This window comes from Sus scrofa, chromosome 5, assembly GCF_054392235.1.
Source record: "Sus scrofa isolate SSC_HxYL_T2T_F1_AM1 chromosome 5, Sscrofa_HxYL_maternal_Yorkshire_Landrace_v2.0, whole genome shotgun sequence".
Classification (NCBI taxonomy): domain Eukaryota; kingdom Metazoa; phylum Chordata; class Mammalia; order Artiodactyla; family Suidae; genus Sus; species Sus scrofa.
Window position 1 is genome coordinate 7,208,072 of NC_139387.1, and position 19,547 is coordinate 7,227,618.

A 19,547-nucleotide genomic window follows, 5' to 3' on the forward strand; every position below is an offset into this window, starting at 1 on the left:
CCCCTCTCCTGGCTCCCCTCCTTCCCTTCCCCAGGACATGGCCGCACCTGCCCCATGGACCTTTGGAGTTTGTCTCCTTCTTTCCTCTCCCGCTTTTCTTTTCTTTTCTTTTCTTTTTCGCTTTTTAGGATTGCACAGGAGGCATATGGAAGTTCCCAGGCTAGGGATTGAATTGGAGCTATAGCTGCCGGCCTATGCCACGGCCACAGCAACAGCAACACAGTATCTGAGCCATGTCTGTGACCTACTCCAGAGCTCATGGCAGCGCCTGATCCTTAACCCTCCGAGCAGGGGCAGGGCTTGAACCCATGGTTACTGGTTGAACTCATGGTTACTAGTTCCATTAGTTAACCGCTGAGCCATAACGGTACCTCCCTCCCTCTTCTCTGAGTTTGAACGTTTTACTTGGCAAACAACATTCTAGCAGCATTAAGCATACTCAGGCCAGAGCAGCGTCCCTCAGGGCCCTGCCACTTCAGACGGTCTGCCTACCTCTAGAGAGTGGAATCGCAGGGGAGAAGGGCCTTTTGTCTTCCTGGACCCCTGGCTGCAGGGGGAGCTCCTGCCTCCGCCTCTGGACCTGGCGGTGCCCAGTTAGTGCGGAGACATGGTGCGGTTAAGGACTGAGCCCTCTCGGCACCCCTTCCCCCGGCTGCTGTCCTCGTGCCTGTCGTGGTTGTCCCAGGCCTTCGGCAGGCGTCCTCAGTGCTCTTCGAAGAGGAGGTGCTTACCTTGGGTCTGTGGGGTCCCACTGGTCTGTGGAGAGAATTCAGGGAGGCTTTGAACATGGCTGGAGAATTGCACGACTGCCATCCCTGCCGGGGCTCAAGTTCACTGTACCTTCTCTTGTGAAATCCCGCGGCTTAGCCACCCCGAGAAAGTAGAGGTATTTTCACATCAAATAGTAGCTGTTAAGGGGATGGAAATCCTCTGTTCCGTGTACGTTAGGATCCCAGTCTCATTGTTCTTTGCCTTAGGAGGTACGTACGTTACTACAGCACACGTTTGGGCAGTTTTTCTGAATGTTTTGATAATTACATTTGAATTGATTTATTTTGTCACCTCGTATAATTTAACTTAAAATGTAAAAACATTCTGAGGTGGGAGCCCAGAGTCTTGACCAGATTGCACGATGGGTCCCCAGCCCAGGACATGTGAAGAGGTCCTGACTGCAGGTGCCACAGCTGCCTGCCTTATTCATTGTGAACCCCTCGTGCTGTGCTGGGCACCCAGAGGCAACAGAAAGTGCCAGGGTGTAGACTTAGGCTAGGCCTGTCCTCCGTCCCAGGTAGCAGTGGAGGCTGGGGACGTGGGCCTGTCCTTGAAATCTCAGGGGCTATTGGAGTGCAGACAAGAAGGTGGCTTTGATATGAACACCATGATAGGGGAAGGATAGGGCATCTGCAGGGGCAACGAGGAAGAGGGCAACAAGGCAGGGCGTTGGATTGTGCCTGGGGTCAGGGTGGGGAGATCCAGGAAGCCTTCCTAGGGGAGGAGGCATTAAAAATGAAAGCTTAGAATGCTTTTGGAGTCAGCCTATCAAGAAAATACCAGAGTTCCTGCCATGGCTCAGCAGTAATGAACCCGGCTAGTACCCATGAGGATGCAGGTTTGATCCCTGGTCTTGCTCAGTGGGTTAAGGATCCGGCATTGCTGTGAGCAGTGGTATAGGTCACAGGTATGGCCCAGATCCCACGTTGTAGGCCGGCAGCTACAACTCTGATTCGACTCCTGGCCTTGAAACTTCCATATGCTGCAAATGTGGCCCTAAAAAGAAAAAAAAAAAAAAAAAATGAGGATACAGAATGTTCCAGACAGAAGGAGGGTCAATAGAGTAGGGTGAGGGAGTTCCCTGGTGGTCTAGTGGTCAGCACCCCACACTTGGATCACCGTAGTGCAGTCCAGGTTCAGCCCCTGGTCTGGGACCTGAGATCCCACATCAAGCTGCTGCATGCCGCGGCCAGAATAAATAAATAAGTAAAACTTTGAATGTAAAAAGGAAGTGTGCAAGTTCTTGAAGAAATGGAATTCCTCTATATCTTGAGGGTGGGGGAAAGTATTTCTAACTTAAGATCTAGATGCAGGAGTTCCCTGTGGTGCAACGGGATCTGCAGCATCTCGGGAGCTCTGGGATGCGGGTTTGATCCCTGGCCCGGCACAGTGGGTTAAGGATCCACCGTTGCTGCAGCTGCGGCTTGGATCTGATTCCTGGCTGGGGAACTCCACATGCTGCAGGGCAGCCAAAAAAAGAGAAAAAACAACAACAACAAGAAGTAGATGCAATAGAAGAAAAGATTGATAATTGTGATTATTAAAAAAGAAACAGACTAGGGTGAGAAAGGGTTAGGGAAGACCCTCCTTACCCCTGAAAAAGGATGTGGCATGTAAGATGCCAGTCACGTTGTGCAAATGAGGCAGGAAGGGCCCAAGGAAGGAAGGCCGAGCAGGGCTGTGTTGTGTGGAGCAGAGGGAGGGCTGTCATCAGAGCCCAGGGTCCCCCTAGTGCAGAGGGTACCAGATGCAGACCCCCAGGTTCAGAGCTGTGTGACCCTGGGCAAGTTACTTAGCCCCTCTGGTCCCTGGTCGTCTCTATCTCGTGTGGCCCTAATCCCAGTTCGGTCTCCCTCATGAGCTTGTGAACAGGCTCAGGTGCAGTCGTGCCCCAGACGTTCACGGACGAGCCCCTCCTGGTGTCTGGTGTGTCGTGCTGCCCTGCTGCCCGCGGGACGTCCCTGGCACTGGGCCTGCCCCTGGCCCACTTCTCTCCCTCCTGCCCCTGCAGATCATCGGGACACTGGAGGAGGTCCACATGCCACAGAACGGGATTAATCACCCTGGTGTCACTGCCCTGGCCCAGGCTTTTGCCATCAACCCCCTGCTGCGAGTCATCAACCTGAACGACAACACCTTCACTGAGAAGGGCGCTGTGGCCATGGCCAAGGTGAGGGGCTGCGGCAGGGCCAGGTCGGCCCCGGAGATGGGGTCTGGCTGCAGCCTTTGCGGTGATCACGTTGGCAGGCAGCTGTGCTGCCTGCCTCCCTGCCCATCTGATGTACGTCCTGTGGGTTCAGCCACGGGACTGTGTCCAGAGCAGGGCGTCTGTCACAAGCTAGCCCGTGCCCTTGGGCAGCTGTGTGTGTCCAAACTGCCCCCATCCTGTGCCGCCTCCATGCAGCCCCAGCCATCAGTGCTGGTTCAGTCAGTGCAGGGCTGCGTGGAGGCTGCTTCAGTCTGTTTTCCTCCTTGATTCTTTTATCCGCTGTTTCTGGAACCCAGCCCTCTCCCGAGTGCAGGCCACGCAGCTGAGTCAAAGACTCTGCCTTCAAGGAGCTCTTAGTTCAAGGAGAGGAGGAAGTAGCTCTAGCCGGGGCCTTGGGGTGGGAGGCCCCACAGCTCCCATCCGTCAGGGCTCCACGACCCCACAGAAGGCGGGGCGGCGGCTGCTATGCCATGTTGGCAGGGGTGTGTGAGTTTGGGGAGCAGACGGGAAGTTCACATCAGACCCAGGGCAGGCTTCCTGGAAGAGGTCATATGTTGGCCAAGTTTTCAGGACAAGGGAACCTCCTCTGGACCGGGCGGGTGGGAGGGCCGTTTCGGGCAGCGGGGCCAGCCGCTCCTGGGAAGGCCCAGAAACGGGAGGGAGCCCTGCTCCACTGGTCCTGGTGTGAAATGGCCAGGGTTCAAGGTTTCAAGATGTGTTTGATGGCGGGGGGGAGATGCAGGGGGGAGGAGGCCTGCGGCCTGGCTGACGCCTTGAGACGTTCCGGTGAGTCTCGGTGAGCCACGAAGGGAGCTTCGCCAGAGGCCCAGGGGCCAAACGGGAGACAAGAAGAAGAGCTGATGCGGTGCCACCCACGGAAGAGGACAGGCTGTGTGACTGATATGGGGCTGACGCTGGCTGGGGGGGCCCTCACCCTGGTCACCCCGCTTCCTCCTCGCAGACGCTGAAGACCCTGCGGCAGGTGGAGGCCATCAACTTCGGGGACTGCCTGGTGCGCTCCAAGGGCGCCGTCGCCATCGCCGACGCCGTGCGCGGGGGCCTGCCCAAGCTGAAGGTGTGGCTGGCCGCCCGCGGGCTTCCTCCCGGGCCGGGCTCCCCACAACGGGGGTACAGCTGTCCGGGGAGGGCTCTGGTCTTTGAGGGCAGGTGGACCTGGGCTCGTAGCCCGGTCCTTCCACACCCTCGGGGCCCTGCGCTCCCCTCCACCTGTCTTCACGTGTCAGAGGAGGAGGGGCTGCCGGGGGTCATTGTGGTGAAAGGGACCTGGCATTGGGGGGCGGGGGGGGGGGGCCCTGCTGCTCGGAGGTCAGGGCCCGCCTCATCCCCTCACGTCAGAGTAGTCCCTGGCCTCCTGCCGCATGTTCCTGCTGCCTCTCTGTCTTCCTGCTACTTTTTAGGAGCTGAACTTGTCTTTCTGTGAGATCAAGAGAGATGCTGCCCTGTCTGTGGCCGAGGCTGTGGCAGACAAGGCCGAGCTGGAGAAACTGGACCTCAATGGTAACGGGGGTGGCGGCCTAGCCCAGGTGTGCCTGGCTGGCCCTGGCCCCCGTCCTGACCCCCTATTCCCGCCCCCGCGAGCAGGCAACACCCTGGGAGAAGAAGGCTGTGAGCAGCTCCAGGAAGTGCTGGATGGCTTCAACATGGCCAAGGTGCTGGCGTCCCTCAGGTAGGGAGCTCGGGGTCAGCGGCTCATTGGTTTGTACTTTTTCATTCAGAAAACCTTCATGAGCCCCTGTCCGGGGCCAGGCACCGTGTCAGCACTGGGGTATGAGAGTAAGACGGTCACGGCTTCTGACTCATGGGACCCCATGGTAGTCGGGGCGGGATCAAGGAACGAGATGATAATTAAATTATTAGGTGTTATGCAGAGGGGCTGACGAAGGGCTGAGAACAGTCCCCCTTTAGAGCAAGTAAGTTGGGGGCCTCTGAAGGGATGACTTTGATCAGATGTGACAGATGAGATGGGCAGCGGTGAGGCCAGAGTAATGATGGGGGTGGGCTTAAGATTATTCTTTTTTTTTTTTGTCTTGTCTCTGGCCACACTCGCGGCATATGGAGGTTCCCAGGCTAGAGGTTGAATCGAAGCTGTAGTCGCCGGCCTACTCCACAGCCACAGCAACACCAGATCTGAGCCATGTCTGCGACCTACACCACAGCTCCCTGCAACATCACGTCCTTAACCCGCTGAGCAAGGCCAGGGCTCGAACCTGCAACCTCATGGTTCCTAGTTGGATTTGTTAACCACTGAGCCACAATAGGAACTCCTTAAGATTGTTCTGGAAACCAGTCTTAGAGGTTGACTGTGGAAGGAAGAGATTGACGCCAGAGAGCAGGGCCTCCTGGGTCTGTGGAGGCAGGGGGTGTGGTGGCAAGGGGCCACCTCCTCCTCAGGCCATCAGCACCCACCTCTGTCTGCCCTCTGGCCTCTAGGGCGGCTTCATTCACTTGTCAGATCCTCACTCGTGTCCCGTCAGGGCACTTGGCATAGGCCCTGTGCTGCCACCAGGCCCCGACAGATGGGTTAAGGGGCTCCCATGGGGGGAAATGCAACAGCCTTCCTCAGAGACCGGGCGGGGGGCCCTCCCCTTAACTGTAGCTATGTATGGTCAGCACAGTGTGGGTGGCACATCCTGGGCATCTCAGCCCAGCCTGAATTCCTGCCAGGCCCTGGGCTCCAACTGTGGCAGACAGTTTTCTTCCTTTTCTCGTTCCCCCAGTGAAATTACGGGCTCCTTTGTCCAGGGCCAAGGTCTAGTGTTTCCTCGTCCACAGCATGGGCCCCCTGGTGACTCCATGTGTCCCCTCCCTGGGAGCAGCTGCTCCCCTCGCCCTCCGCAGGTGCCTGCCGCCTGGGGTCGGTGGGTCCTCAGAGCCAGTGCGGGCCCCCGGGCAGGGAGGGTCTGCTTAGCCAGTTCCCCTCTGCAGTGATGATGAGGGCGAGGATGACGAAGACGAGGAGGAGGAAGGAGAGGAGGAGGAGGAAGAGGAGGAGGAGGAGGAAGAGGAGGAGGAGGAGGAGGAAGAGGAGGAGGAAGAAGAGCCACAGCAGGGAGAGCAAGGGGAGGAGCCGGCCACACCGCCCAGGAAGATCCTGGACCCTACCAGTGGGGTGAGTTTCGTGTTTGCCAGATCAGAGCGCTGGTCCCTCGATGGTGAAGTCCTGAGACATCTTCACGGGGATGCTGGGTGTGGGAGCCTCTTAGGCACGGTGGCAGCAGGTCACCTTTGACTGCACACTCCTCTGTGGAAAGGCAAGATCAGGGACTTCTCCTTGTGGCGCAGTGGAAACAATCCGACTAGGAACCATGAGGTTGCAGGTTCGATCCCTGGCCTCGCTCAGTGGGTTAAGGATCCAGCATTGCCGTGACCTGTGGCGCAGGTCGCAGACGCAGCTCAGACCCTGCGTTGCTGTGGATGTGGCCCTAGAAAGCAAAAAGAAAGAAAGATCATCCATCCTAGTGTAGCTGTGTTTATATTTACCTTAACAGTGTAGGTGTCATTATTCATCTGTAGTTTACCGCGTGTATGATGCTGCTGCAGTAGGTACTGTCGACACTTGAACAACATGGGTTTGGACTGTGTGGGTCCACAACATGGGTTTGGACTGTGTGGGGTTTTTTTCCCCAGTGAATCCACACTGCAGTAGTAATGTGATCTGCAGTTGACTGCGGGTGCTGAACTGCGGAAACAGAGGGTCGACTATAAAGTTACCTGTGGATTTTCAACTTTGCTGGGTGTATAAGTGTTTCTAAAAGAACAGAGTAAAAAAAAAATGAGCATAGGGGAGTTCCTGTCATAGCGCAGTGGTTAACAAATCCGACTAGGAACCGTGAGGTTGCAGGTTCGATCCCTGGCCTTGCTCAGTGGGCTAATGATCCGATGTTGCCATGAGCTGTGGTGTAGGTCGCAGGCGTGGCGCGGATCCCACGTTGCTGTGGCTCTGGCGTAGGCCAGTGACTATAGCTCCGATTCAACCCCTAACCTGGGAACCTCCATAGGCTGCAGGAGTGGCCCTAGAAAAGGCAAAAAGACCAAAAAAAAAAAAAAAGAGTATAAATAGGAATTCTTTGTCCTACCCTCCTTGGTGACCTGTAGGGATGGCCCCTCTGCCAGAGACTGTGGCTGGGTCGGTGGCCCAGCTTAGACACTTGGTGTTCCCTTCATGGCGGGAGGCTGGTGGAGTCAGGGCTGCCACGTCTGTCCCCTCAAAGATCCCCGAGTAAATCCTCTGGAGAATGTGGGGCTGGACACGGCGCACACACTGTTGTATTTGGCTCCTTGTCCAGTTTTATGGACGCCCTCGCCGGCAGTGCTTGTCTGGGCTGAGACTTTAGTTCCCCGTGGGGTCCGCTTTAGCCCTGGAGTCTTTTCTGCTGTGTCACGTGTCACGGCGAGGATCCCCTTGGCCATACCAGGCTCTTGGAGTCTGAGGGAAGGTGGCTTCCTCGCACCCCAGGCTCCTTCCACATGGGGAGCCAGGCAGGGCCAGCACCCCCACCCCAGGGGATTCTGGACTCTGCGCCTGGCCTGGCCAGAGTGGGGTGTATGTTCTGGGTGAGGAGTCTGGATTTGGATCTCTCCAGAGCCACCTGTGCCACCCGTCCCCCAGGAACCAGCTCCTGTCCTGTCCTCCCCGCCTCCTGCAGACGTCTCCACCTTCCTGGCCTTTCCATCCCCGGAGAAGCTGCTGCGCCTCGGGCCCAAGAGTTCGGTGCTGATAGCGCAACAGGTAACAGCGCCCCCGACGCCAGCCTGGCCGGGCCTTGGCTTCTGGAGCCGCCAGAGGAGAGGTTCGGAGCAGGGTACGGGAAGGGAGGGGACACTGCCAGCAGGGGTCTTTCAATGCACAGAAGTGTAAACGAGCGTGACCAGCATAGTCAGCTCCCAGGGGCTGCGGATGTCCGTGCGCTGCCCCCATGAGGCCATGAGGACCGGGAGGCCTGCCGCAGCTCAGTGACAGCTGGAGCTGGGGAACCTTCCCTAGGCTTCCCGCTGTGTGTCCTCCAGGACCTGCTGCTTCAGGCCGCTGTCCTGCCCAGGCCCCCTGGGCGGGTCCCATGCTGCTTGTGGTCCTGCTCCGGCCTCGCTTGTTAGTTGTGGGTCGTCCATTGATTCATTCATTCTGGGGCATTATCGGGGCCCCCCCGTCTGCCAGCCACTGCGCTGAGTACCCAGGCATGGTCATATTTAACCTTCTTGGCAACTCAGAATGTAGGCCTTTTCACGTTACGTTACAGGAAGGAAAACAGGCTCAACAAAGTTCAATCACAAAGGCAGGCGCCCCTTGTCTGATTGCACCGCGGCTGCTGGGTTTATTTACAGATTCAAAGTCTGTGGCAACCCTGTGTCGAGCACGTCCATTGGTGTCCACGTTGCAGCAGCACTTGCTTGCTTTGTGTCTCTGTGTCACGTTTTGGCAATTCTCACAGTATGTCACACCCTCCACCACCAAAAAGATCATGACTTACCGAAGGCTCAGGTGACAGCATTTTTTATAAGAAAGTGTTTTTGTTATCATTATTACTATTTTTGTGTTTCAGGGCTGGAGCATGGAGGTTTCCAGGCTAGGGGTTGAATCATAGCTGCAGCACATGGAGGTTTCCAGGCTAGGGGTTGAATCATAGCTGCAACTGTCCGCCGACACCACAGCCACAGCAACACAGGTTTCAAGCCTCACCTGCAACCAACACCACAGCTCACCAGATCCTTAACCTACTGAGTGAGGCCAGGGATCGAACCTGTATCCTCATGGATACCAGTCGGGTTCATAAGCTTCTGAGACACAACAGGAACTCCAAGAAAGTATTTTTAAATTAAGATACATACATATTTTTATTTTTTTATTATTTATTTATTTATTTTTTGGCTTTTTGCTATTTCTTGGGCCGCTCCCGAGGCATATGGAGGTTCCCAGGCTAGGGGTCGAATCGGAGCTGTAGCCACTGGCCTACACCAGAGCCACAGCAATGCAGGATCCGAGCCGCATCTGCAACCTACACCACAGCTCACGGCAACGCCGGATCGTTAACCCACTGAGCAAGGCCAGGGATCGAACCCGCAACCTCATGGTTCCTAGTCGGATTCGTTAACCACTGCGCCACGACGGGAACTCCCAAGGTACATACATATTTTTAGACATGATGCTTTGCACACTAATAGACTGAAGTATGGTGTGAACCTAACTTTACACGCTCTGGGAAACCACAGGCTTCGTGTGACTTTACCACTGTATTTGCTTTGTCGCTGTGGCTGGAACCAGACACAGAGTGTCTCCAGGCTGTGTGGATACAGAGAAGTGAACGGGGCCACTTGCTGAACTGGCGTGGGTTTTTTTTGTTTGTTTGTTTGTTTTCTTTTTCTTTAAGGCCACACCTGGAGGTTCCCAGGCTCAGGGTCGAGTTGGAGCTGCAGCCACCGGCCTACACCACAGCAACGCCAGATCCGAGCCACATCTGCAACCTACACTGCAGCTCATGGCAATGCTGGACCCTTACTTGACCCACGGAATGGGGCCAGGGATCAAACCCGCGTCCTCATGGATACTAGTCGGGCTCGTTACCACTGAGCCACAACGGGAACTCCCTGGCTTGATACTTGGGCTTCCTGTTTCCCTTTTATATTTATCTATACCTTTTTTTACCCCCCATGGTAAATGAGATTGTGATGCAAACCTTTCCGTGGCCTTTTCCCTCAGTACCATTCATCGTCCTGTGTCACTAAAACTCTTCTCAGGCCCTCAGGGAGGGGTTGGCACACTTAAGCAGTCCACGGTTTCTGTGGATTCGCATAATTTCCACTTTCTCTGTTGTCTGTGAAGTTGAGGTAAGTTTCCTTGCATGTGAATATCGTTTGCTTTCTGGATTCTTTCGTCAGGTTAGGTTGCAAGAAGGGAGTGGCTGGGCCCTGGGGTAGTGATTTTTAACACGCATTCCCTCTGCGTGTGCTGCACGCCTGCTGCGGCCAGGCCCGTGCCAGGCTCTGAGGGGACAGCATGGGGGCAGCAGGACCCACCCTGTCTTGCCATGGCCTCCTCTAGCCAGCAGGCACATTGCCACTGTGTGCCAAGGCCCCGAGGCTCTGGCCCCTGGGGACCAGGCCTTGTCTCCTGTGTCCTCAGACTGACACGTCCGACCCGGAGAAGGTGGTCTCCGCCTTCCTGAAGGTGTCCTCTGTGTTCAAGGACGAAGCCGCAGTGAGAACAGCAGTGCAGGATGCAGTAGGTACGTGGGCCAGGTGCACACCTCGCTGCTGCGGGGCTCAGGTGGCAGTTGCTGCCACCCTCTGCTCTCCCCCGCCTGTCTTCTGGTGGGTGGGGTCTCGCCGTCCAGTAGGCCGGGTGCTCCTCTCCCTGTTTCTTGCAGATGAGGAAGCTGAGGCCTTTCCCAAAGCCATACAGTTTTATACGGTGAGAACTCGGGCAGGTGGCGTCCACCGCAGGCAGGTCAGAGAGTCGTGGCTCCGAGGCCCCCATGGGGGTGGGCCTCACAGAGGAGGGGTGGTGAGAGCGAGCCCTTGTCCCCGCCTCGGAGCCTCTGCACACACAGGCCCCTCCACCTGGAGGTCCCCCGCCACCTCCAGGTCGTTCCCAAGGCTCCCCAGGATCTCTGGTCCTGTGCGGACCCTCTCTGGCCATCCATTCTCTCAGTCTCTTCCATCACAGCACCTGTCGCCTTCCACTTTGTCCATGGTCGAGCCTCCAGGTGGGGCCAGGCAGAGGGGAGGGAAGGGGTCGGAAGGACTAGGGACGCGTGAGGGGCTTTCTCCAGGACTGGCGCACTGTGGGTGACATGTGGGGGCAGGTGGGAGTCTTATGTCTGCTCCCTGCTCCCTGGCCATTTGCGGGAATGGGTTACCCGAGTTCAGTTTCCTAGAACAGCCTGGCACAGAAGCGAGTGCCCGTGTGGTCCCTGAGGGCCCCTGGCTGCACGCGCCCCTCCCTTCCCTGTTGGCCGCCCCTCACCTCCACTCCCCCGGGGCTGGTCCGCCCCACTTTATCTCTGCCCAGGCCCATTTACACGTGAGGCCAGGACCCAGAAGGGCCGAGGTGTCCCAGCCGGCAGGCCGAGGCCTCGGCCTGGTGCTCGCCGTCTCCCCGTGCCTGTGTCCGCGCAGGAGGCAGGGCCCGGCCCGGTGCCCCGGGGCTGCAGCCTTAGGCCCCCGGCCGCTTGTGCCTTGCAGATGCCTTGATGAAGAAGGCCTTCGGCTCGTCGGCCTTCAACTCCAACGCCTTCCTCACCCGGCTCCTCATCCACATGGGTCTGCTCAAGGTGCGCTGCAAGGCGGGCAGGCGGGAGCGGGGAGGGGCCCCAGGGGCCGCTCGGGCCTCACCCCACCCCTCCCACACCTCGAGTCCTGCTGCGGCCAGTCACCCACCCGGTCCCCAGGCCTGGGTCTGCTTCCGCAGCCTTGGCCTTCCTGGCGGGATTTGGGATTCACCTTGATCTTGGCCGTGGGACTCTCAGCTGGGGTGGGTGATGGAGACCTGGGACCCCCAAGGTGGCCTGAATCCTAGCTTGCTTTTTGCTGTCTGTTCTCCACACAGAGTGAAGACAAGATCAAGGCCATTGCCAACCTGTACGGCCCCCTGATGGCGCTGAATCACATGGTGCAGCAGGACTACTTCCCCAAGGCCCTCGCACCCCTGCTGCTGGCGTTCATGACCAAGTGAGTGTGCCCAGGCATGCTGGCCTCTGGTCGGCTGAGGCTTCCTTGGCTGTCCCTGGGCTGTGGCACAGGCCTTCAGGCCTCCCGTGCTCTTGCCATCCATGTTTGAGTCTCACCACCCCTGTGCCCAGCTGAGGACGTGGGGCTCGGGGCCAGTGTCTTTCCCTAAGAGAAGCGGGAGGTGCAGTGGCCCCTGTTTTGCAGATGTGGACACGAGCACGGCCTGGTGAGGAGTGTGCCCTGGTCACGCGGCTGATCCAGCTCTGCCCGTGCCCTCAGCAGCCTAGGCCAGAGGGGCTGTGCTCACCGGCCTTCCACAGCCACAGGCCCCTCTTCCGGACGCCAGGTGTCCAGAGACGTGGAACCTTCGCCTTGTCCTTCAGGGTCTTGGGCCAGCGGGGATGGGTTGGGAAGCTTATCCCCCTCCTCCCGGAGGCCACGTGTGCCCCCGGCCAACCTCTCACCTTTCCCAGGCCTCAGTCTCCCCACTGGCCCAACCAAGTGGCAGGGGCAGTGGTCCCCAAGGGCTCTGACCAGCCGCACTTGCCGTGAATCCAGTGCCGAGGGGGAGGGGTGGGCAGAGGAGAAAGGAAGCGCCCCTGCCTTGGGGGACAGGTAACCCAGTGGGGTCCGGGCTGGCCATCAGTCAGGGTACGTAGAGCACGTGAGCAGGTGTCGTGGGGCAGCCAGGATGGGGAGGGGGGAGGACCTGGCCGCTCCTCGGCCTCTGCCACTTCGCCGCTCTTCGTTCTGGGTGCCCAGCACCGCCGCCTCAGCTTGCCCACCTCCCTGCCGCCACGCTCTCCTCCCAGGCCGCCCCTTCTGTGCCTGGACGGGCCTGGGTGCAAAGCTGAGCCGACTTGCTGTGCTCCTCTCCCAGACCCTGGTCCTGGGTCTCACAGTGGCCACAGCCTCACCACTCCCCCAGCACAGTGCGCTCCCCGCACCTGTTCCCGCAGCAGGAGATGCTGCCCCAGCCTCAGCTTGTGTCTGGCGTGGCCCTGGCCCCTGCCTGCCACCCGCTGACAAAGCCCAACCCCCTTCGTCTCCTTCCAACCCCTGGTGGGACTGTTTGCCTCGTGTACCTTTGTCCCCTGATTGCCTTTGGGCTGAGCGTGGATCCCCCCAAAAGGCCCTGCCCTGGTCGGTCAGTGACGGGCTGTCTCCTGGCCTGTTGCCTGCCTTCAGTGCGGGCCCCAGTCTGTGCCACTTAAAAGAGGGGGCTTCCCTTCCCTCAAGTGGTCCGGGATCCCACGCCTGGTCTGGACCAGGGGAAGTGTTGGTGGCCTTTGGTGCTGGCTGCACCCCAGGCTTACCCATCCTGGTGGGCACCTCTCCCCAGGTTTCCTTCTCTGCAGTGAAGCTAATGGCCTTGATGGTAGCAACAGCCATCCTGTTCCCTGTAGGGGCCCACGTGGGGCACACGTGGCCCAGCCTTCCATGTCCATCGTGGCTGCCGAGGGCGCCCTGGCCCGGCGCCCGCTGGGGAGGCCATGGAGAGCAGAGGCCTGGGTGCCCACTGGGGAGGCCTGCGTTCCGGCCCGCTCTAGGCCTTGTGGCCCGGGGTGCATCACCCATCTCTCTGAGCCCTACCCACCCGCCACCTGCACAAGGTGGGAACTTCCTCTCCTGCGCAGAGTCATCATGAAAGTTAGAGAAACTGAGTCCTGTGTATTCTTGCCTAGAAACGGCCCCTACTCCATCTTCACAGGGAAGCTGGCTCTGCTACACCTGAGCGTCCCCCACCCCGGGGCGCCCGCCCCGCCTGCTGACCCTTCTTTCCTCGCAGGCCCAACGGCGCCCTGGAGTCCTGCTCCTTTGCCCGCCACAACCTGCTGCAGACGCTGTACAAGGTTTAGACGCAAAGCTGGCCTCATCCGCCCTCAGCCTGGACCAGTGACTTGGGAAGGGACTCAGCCGAAGGACTCTGGCCGGAAGCAGGGAGGGTCTTTGTTGTGTGTGTGGTGTCTCCCGAGCGTGTGTCAGTGTGGTGTGTGTGTACTTGTGTGCTTCTTGTCGGGGTTTGGGTTTTTACATCTCCTTTGCTGGACTGGCCCTGGGCCCGCTAGAGGGGAGCTGGCCCCCAGGCAGAGGGGCTGCAAGCTGCTCTGCCATTAAACTCGCCACCATCTGAGCGCGCTCTGCTCATCTGTGCCACAGGCTCCAGGCCCTGGTGGCTGTCCCCACCACCTTCCTCACCCTCTGGGGCTGCACCAAAGCCTGAGGAGTGGCTGTCCCCTCCCTGTTGTGGTTTCCTGCCCTGCCCGGGGCTGCTCACAACGGCTGCCTCTGCTATTTATCACCACTGTCACCTGGTCCCATAGCCACCACTCTTCCTACCACCCATCCCTGCTGTGCTGACCTCTCAGCCCGAGGGGCAGAGACTCTGGTGGGGGGGGTCTGCTGGGTGACCAGCAGAGGGCACGACCCTGACACCCACATCCTGTGGACAGGAAGAGAAGCCAGTGGGCAGACACTGGGCTTGCCCAGATGGGGCTGGCTCCAAACCAGCCGCAACCCTCCTCCAGCTACAGAGATGCCTGTGACCGGCCTGGTGGCCTTGCTGGAGGGGCATCTGGGCAGCCCCAACCCTGTTCTCCAGCCTGGAGGCAGGCACAGGGCCCACTGATGCCTGAGCTGCGTCTCGGGCACCCTTAAGGACCTGGGGCAGGGGTGGCGGCTGGGCTGGGCTGGAGGTTCCCCATGACACCCTGTGCTTTCCCTTGTGCTCTTCATGTGTCTGGGCTGCGCCCGGGGCTTCACAAAATAAAGTCGTGCAGCAGCAGTGCAGACGGGGAACCTTTTCCCCCAGTGGATTGTTCTCAAGGCCTCGGTACCCAGAGTGTCCCCTCAGTCTGACCGCCGTGACCCCACCTTGGTCTGTAAGGGACAGTCTGTCTTGCAGAAGAGTTGCTGTGCCAGCTCTGTCCCATCACTTGGGGCAGGCCTGGACACTTCCTCTGTTGGGGGCACCAGCTCTCTTCTGATAGCAGCTGGGTGGCTGGTGCCCAGGAGAGGGCAACGACTCCGGGGGTAGGGGCGGTGGAGGGGATCTCCTGATCCGGGCAGAGGAGGGTCGGAGCTGGCGCCCGTTTTACTTGCCTGCCCCACCTCACCTTTGGACCATGGCTCCACCGGCCCCTTCGTTATTCCGCTTATGGACCCGGCTCTGCTGGACACTGTCCCCATTTTGCCATAGGAGCTAGTGGCTACACAGGCAGGAGCCCTTGGGTTTGCCTGAGAAGCCACCATGGGACCTGGGGTGGAGGACCCTCCCCTGGGCCCTTCTGTCCTGCTGCCACCGTGGTGTGAGAACAGCCCCGCAGACCCTCCTAACTGCCTGCCCTAGACAGCAGGCCCGGGGATGAGGGAGTCCCCCTCGGAGGGTTTTAGGGGGCGGCATGCCCTTACTGGCTCTGGACCACTCAGACAACTTTTTTTTTTTTGGCCACACTGGAGACATGTGAAATTCCCAGGCCAGGAATCGAACCCACACCACAGCAGCAACCTATGCCACTTCAGTGACGACACCAGACCCTTCACCTACTGCACCACAAGGGGACTCTAAGGCAACATCTTCCTTGGCCTGGTGGCAGAAGCGATCCCCCCCATACCAGGTGATAGTGGCAGGTGGAGGTCCTGCCAACCCCCCTCCCACCTCCTTGCCAGGCCCTGTATTAAGGTCAGGGCTACAGGTGCAGCCTCTGGGAACCTCCCAATCTGGTGCAGGAGACCAATTGTGGTTCATTGGTGGGGGGGGTGTCAGAGAAGCCTTCAAGAGTTAGGGGTGCAGGAGTTCCTGCTGTGGCACAGTGGATTGGTGATGTCTCTAGTGCCAGGACACAGGTTCAATCCCTGGCCCTGGCACAGTGGGTTAGAGGATCTGCTGTTGCCATAGCTGTGGTGTAAGTTGCAACAGTGGCTTGGATCTGATCCCTGGCCCAGGAACTCCATGTGCCATGAGGTGGCCAAAAAAAAAAAAAAAAAAGTTTGGGGTGCAAGAGCTGAGTCTTGAGGTTTAAACAGGACCTTTCACAGGTGATACTAGAGAGATGGAGAAACCGCGGCCCACAGCCAAGTAGGGCCTCTGCAGAGTTCTCCGGCCTGGGTGTTCCTTCCCTCTGTGCCTTCTGACCCTGTTCCTGCCTGGCTAACACAGGGCCAAGCTTGAGCTCAGACTGAGAGGAGGAACACGGGTTCATTTCATTAGCCTCCCAGCAGGCTGGCAGCGCCTGGTTCCTCGAAGCCACCCACTAGGAGGATGCCCGTCCCTGCTCAGTCCTTCAGACCAGCTCCAGGTGCAGGCAGGGCCCGGGGCTCTACTGGCTGCCTGCTGAGGGCGGCCTTTGGAATCTCCCCCCGACTCGGGCGTCCCCGAGGACCACAGGCAACGGTAAGATTACACAGTCCCTGAGCACTGTGTTTTGGGGTCTACAAGTTGATGGATGCCTCTGCCTGGGCAGCCCTGACCCCCACATACCAAGAGCCTGCTCAGCACCAGACTGTTCCCACTAAAGGGAGCTCAGCTGTGGCCCAGGAACCCACAAGCTAATGCCGCTCTGAAGCTCAGATTAGAAAACCCTCAGGAAGTGCAGCCAAGGGCGTATGCCCCGTCATCCCGCTCTGACAGCAGAAACAGAAGCGAAACTCACAGGCCACATCAGCCACAGTGTGACAGTCACAACAGTGAAAACGCATCAGCTGCAGCTGGGGACACACCACATACCATGAATGGATCAGCAGTGACACCGAGTGGAGAAAATCTCAGTCCGACACGCTTAGTTCAAAAGCAAGTAAACTGAACGTGTGGGCTTCCTTACACATGTGACAAACAGCTTTTCAGGAGTTGCGGAGGGCAGGGGACAGCGCAGTCACACCACCGTCATGCACCAAGATTCAGAGTGATCCACATCCATCCACCGCAGAGCCATTTTTTTTTTGTTGGTTTTTTTGGCTGCACCCATGGCATGTGGAAATTCTGGGCCAGGGATTGAATCCACGCCGCAGTTGCAGCAATGCTGGATCCTTAACCCTCTGTGCCACCCAGGAACTTCCAGACGAGCCGTATTTTTTAAAGGAAAAGGAAAAAAAAAAAAAGAAAAGAAAAGAAAAAAAAGGAGTTCCCGTCCTGGCGCAGTGGTTAACGAATCCGACTAGGAACCATGAGGTTGCGGGTTCGGTCCCTGCCCTTGCTCAGTGGGTTAACGATCCGGCGTTGCCATGAGCTGTGGTGTAGGTTGCAGACGCGGCTCGGATCCCGAGTTGCTGTGGCTCTGGCGTAGGCCGGTGGCTACAGCTCCGATTCGACCCCTAGCCTGGGAACCTCCATATGCCGCGGGAGCGGCCCAAGAAATAGCAACAACAACAACAACAGACCAAAAGACAAAAAAAAAAAAAAAAAAAAAAAAAGAAAAGAAAACACAGGAAAGCATTTTTTGACACACAAAAAACACAAGCCCTAAGAAAACTTGCCTACATCAAAAAGTGAAAGGAGGAGTTCCCTCTGTGGCACAGGGGGAATCGATGGCAGCTTGGCAGCGCCAGGTCACAGGTTCAAACCCCAGCCTGGCACAGTGGGTTAAGGATCTGGCATCACCGCACCTGCAGTTTAGGTCAAGAACTGCAGCTCATATCTGATCCCTGGCCCAGGAACTCCATGTGCTATGGGTCGGCCAAAAAAAAAACTAGGAAAAAAAAAATTCCCAGTGACTTACCTGGGTAAGGACCTGGTATTTTCACTGCTGTGGCTCAGGTATAGTCCCTGGTTCAGGAATATGCTGAGGGTGCGGCCAAGGAAAATTATGTTCCGCTTTACTGGAAATCAAGGAAATGCAAAATAAAACCACAAGTAATGCCATTTCAGACTAGACAGGCAAGTAAGATTAAGAGATGAAACCAGAAAAGCAGTGAATCTGGTTTGCATCTTACACGTTGCTGGAGGGACGGCAAGTTGATAAAAGCCACGTTAGAGAGCAATTTGGCAGATGTTGAGAAAATTGAAAATGCGTATATATAGCCTGTGACTCCCAAATTCCATTTCTAAGGATCTGCCTTAGAGAAACTTATGCATGTGCACAAGGAGAGAGTTACAATGGCAGCTTGATAACAGAAAATTAAGAAAAAACCCAAGGTCCATCAGTAGAAAATAAATTATGGCACATGCATGCAGTGAGATCATATGTAGCAGTTAAAAATTAATGGAGTTCCCAGCAGAAATGAATCTGACTAGGAACCATGAGGTTGCAGGTTCGATCCCTGCCCTCAATCAGTGCCATGAGCTGTGGTGTATGTCGCAGACGTGGCTCAGATCTGGCATTGCTGTGGCTCTGGCATAAGCTGGCAGCTATAGCTCCAATTCCACCCCTAGCCTGAGAACCTCCATATGCCATGGGTGCGGCCCTCAAAAGACAAAAAAAAAAAAAAAAAAATTAATAAACCAGATGCAAAAGCTGCTGTATCCATTAAGTTCTTCAAAATTTTGCTGAGTGAAAGAAGCAAGTTGCAAAATAATATGCACTGTTTGATACACTGTTTAAAAAAGTTAATGCCGGAGTTTCCATCATGGTGCAGTGGTTAAAGAATCCAACTAGGAACCATGAGCTTGTGGGTTTGATCCCTGGCCTTGTTCGGTGGGTTAAGGATCCGGCGTTGCCTTGAGTTGTGGTGTAGGTTTCAGATGAGGCTCGGATCCCGAGTTGCTGTGGCTGTGGTGTAGGCTGGTGGCTACAGCTCCACTTAGACCCCTAGTCTGGGAACCTCCATATGCTGTGGGAGTGGCCCGAGAAATTGCAAAAAGACAAAAAAATAATAATAATAAAAAATAAAATTAATGCCCTGCATTGTAAAAGTATACTATTTCATGAAAGTGGTTTCCTCTCGGCGGAGAGGGAGGAGAGAATGTGACAGTGTGTGCCTCTTATTACCTGCATCTGGGGCAGGTCACTCTCCTGCCTGTGTCCCATTCTGCTGTTGTGGAGTATTTATAGAATGGGATGCTATGTAAAAATGAAAAAATGAACAAATTTTTTCTTGGTCTTTTTAGGGCCACACTCACGGCATATGAAGGTTCCCAGGCTAGAGGTCGAATCGGAGCTACAGCTGCCAGCCTACGCCACAGCCACAGCAACACCAGATCCCAACTGAGTCTGCGACCTACACCACAGCTCACAGCAATGCTGGATCCCTAACCCACTGAGCGAGGCCAGGGATCAAACCTGCAATCTCATGGTTCCTAGTCAGATTTGTTTCCGCTGCACCACAACAGGAACTCCGAAAATGAACAAATTTAAAAAAATATGTATCACTTGGAGTTCCTGTTGTGGCTCAGTGGGTTAAGAACCCAACTAGCAACCATGAGGATGTGGGTTCGCCTCACTCAGTGGGTTAAGGGTCCAGCTGCAGCTTCAATTTGACCCCTAGCCTGGGAACTTCCATGTGCTATAGGTTCAGCCCTAAAGAGAAAAAGGAAAATGCATCACAGGCAAATCTCACAACATTGATTATGAAAAAAAAAAACGACAGAACAGAATACACACTGTGTAATTGTCGATAGAATCTGCTGAGTGAAATAAAGCACATGCAGAAGATTGTGTGTGTGTGCTGTAACACCTTCTTGTTTAAAAAAATAATAAAAAGGAGTTCCCGTCGTGGCGCAGTGGTTAACGAATCCGACTAGGAACCATGAGGTTGCGGGTTTGCTCCCTGCCCTTGCTCAGTGGGTTAAGGATCCGGCGTTGCCGTGAGCTGTGGTGTAGGTTGCAGACGCGGCTCATATCCTGCACTGCTGTGGCTCTGGCGTAGGCCGGTGGCTACAGCTCCGATTCAACCCCTGGCCTGGGAACCTCCATATGCCACGGGAGCGGCCCAAGAAATAGCAACAACA

At 56.8% G+C, this 19,547-nt stretch overlaps 1 protein-coding gene across 11 annotated transcripts in view; it reads left to right on the top strand.

The window, feature by feature from the left end:
• RANGAP1 (Ran GTPase activating protein 1) overlaps positions 1 to 14,450 on the top strand; it is a 29,996-nt gene extending 15,546 nt beyond the window's left edge. For 3 of the 11 annotated variants that reach the window (XM_021091461.2, XM_084955213.1, XM_084955214.1), the window contains exons 7-16: positions 2,783 to 2,941; positions 3,942 to 4,055; positions 4,399 to 4,498; positions 4,583 to 4,667; positions 5,927 to 6,110; positions 7,611 to 7,730; positions 10,119 to 10,221; positions 11,180 to 11,268; positions 11,544 to 11,665; positions 13,455 to 14,450. In XM_021091461.2, the coding sequence (XP_020947120.2) occupies positions 2,783 to 2,941; positions 3,942 to 4,055; positions 4,399 to 4,498; positions 4,583 to 4,667; positions 5,927 to 6,110; positions 7,611 to 7,730; positions 10,119 to 10,221; positions 11,180 to 11,268; positions 11,544 to 11,665; positions 13,455 to 13,524 (1,146 nt within the window). In that variant the 3' untranslated portion in view covers positions 13,525 to 14,450. Of the gene's footprint in view, positions 1 to 2,782; positions 2,942 to 3,941; positions 4,056 to 4,398; positions 4,499 to 4,582; positions 4,668 to 5,926; positions 6,111 to 7,610; positions 8,565 to 8,606; positions 10,222 to 10,362; positions 10,407 to 11,179; positions 11,269 to 11,543; positions 11,666 to 13,454 lie in introns of all 11 variants that reach the window. The other 8 variants (XR_014802967.1, XR_014802966.1, XR_014802973.1 and 5 more) reach the window with 5 other exon arrangements.
• Positions 14,451 to 19,547: the final 5,097 nt, after the last annotated feature.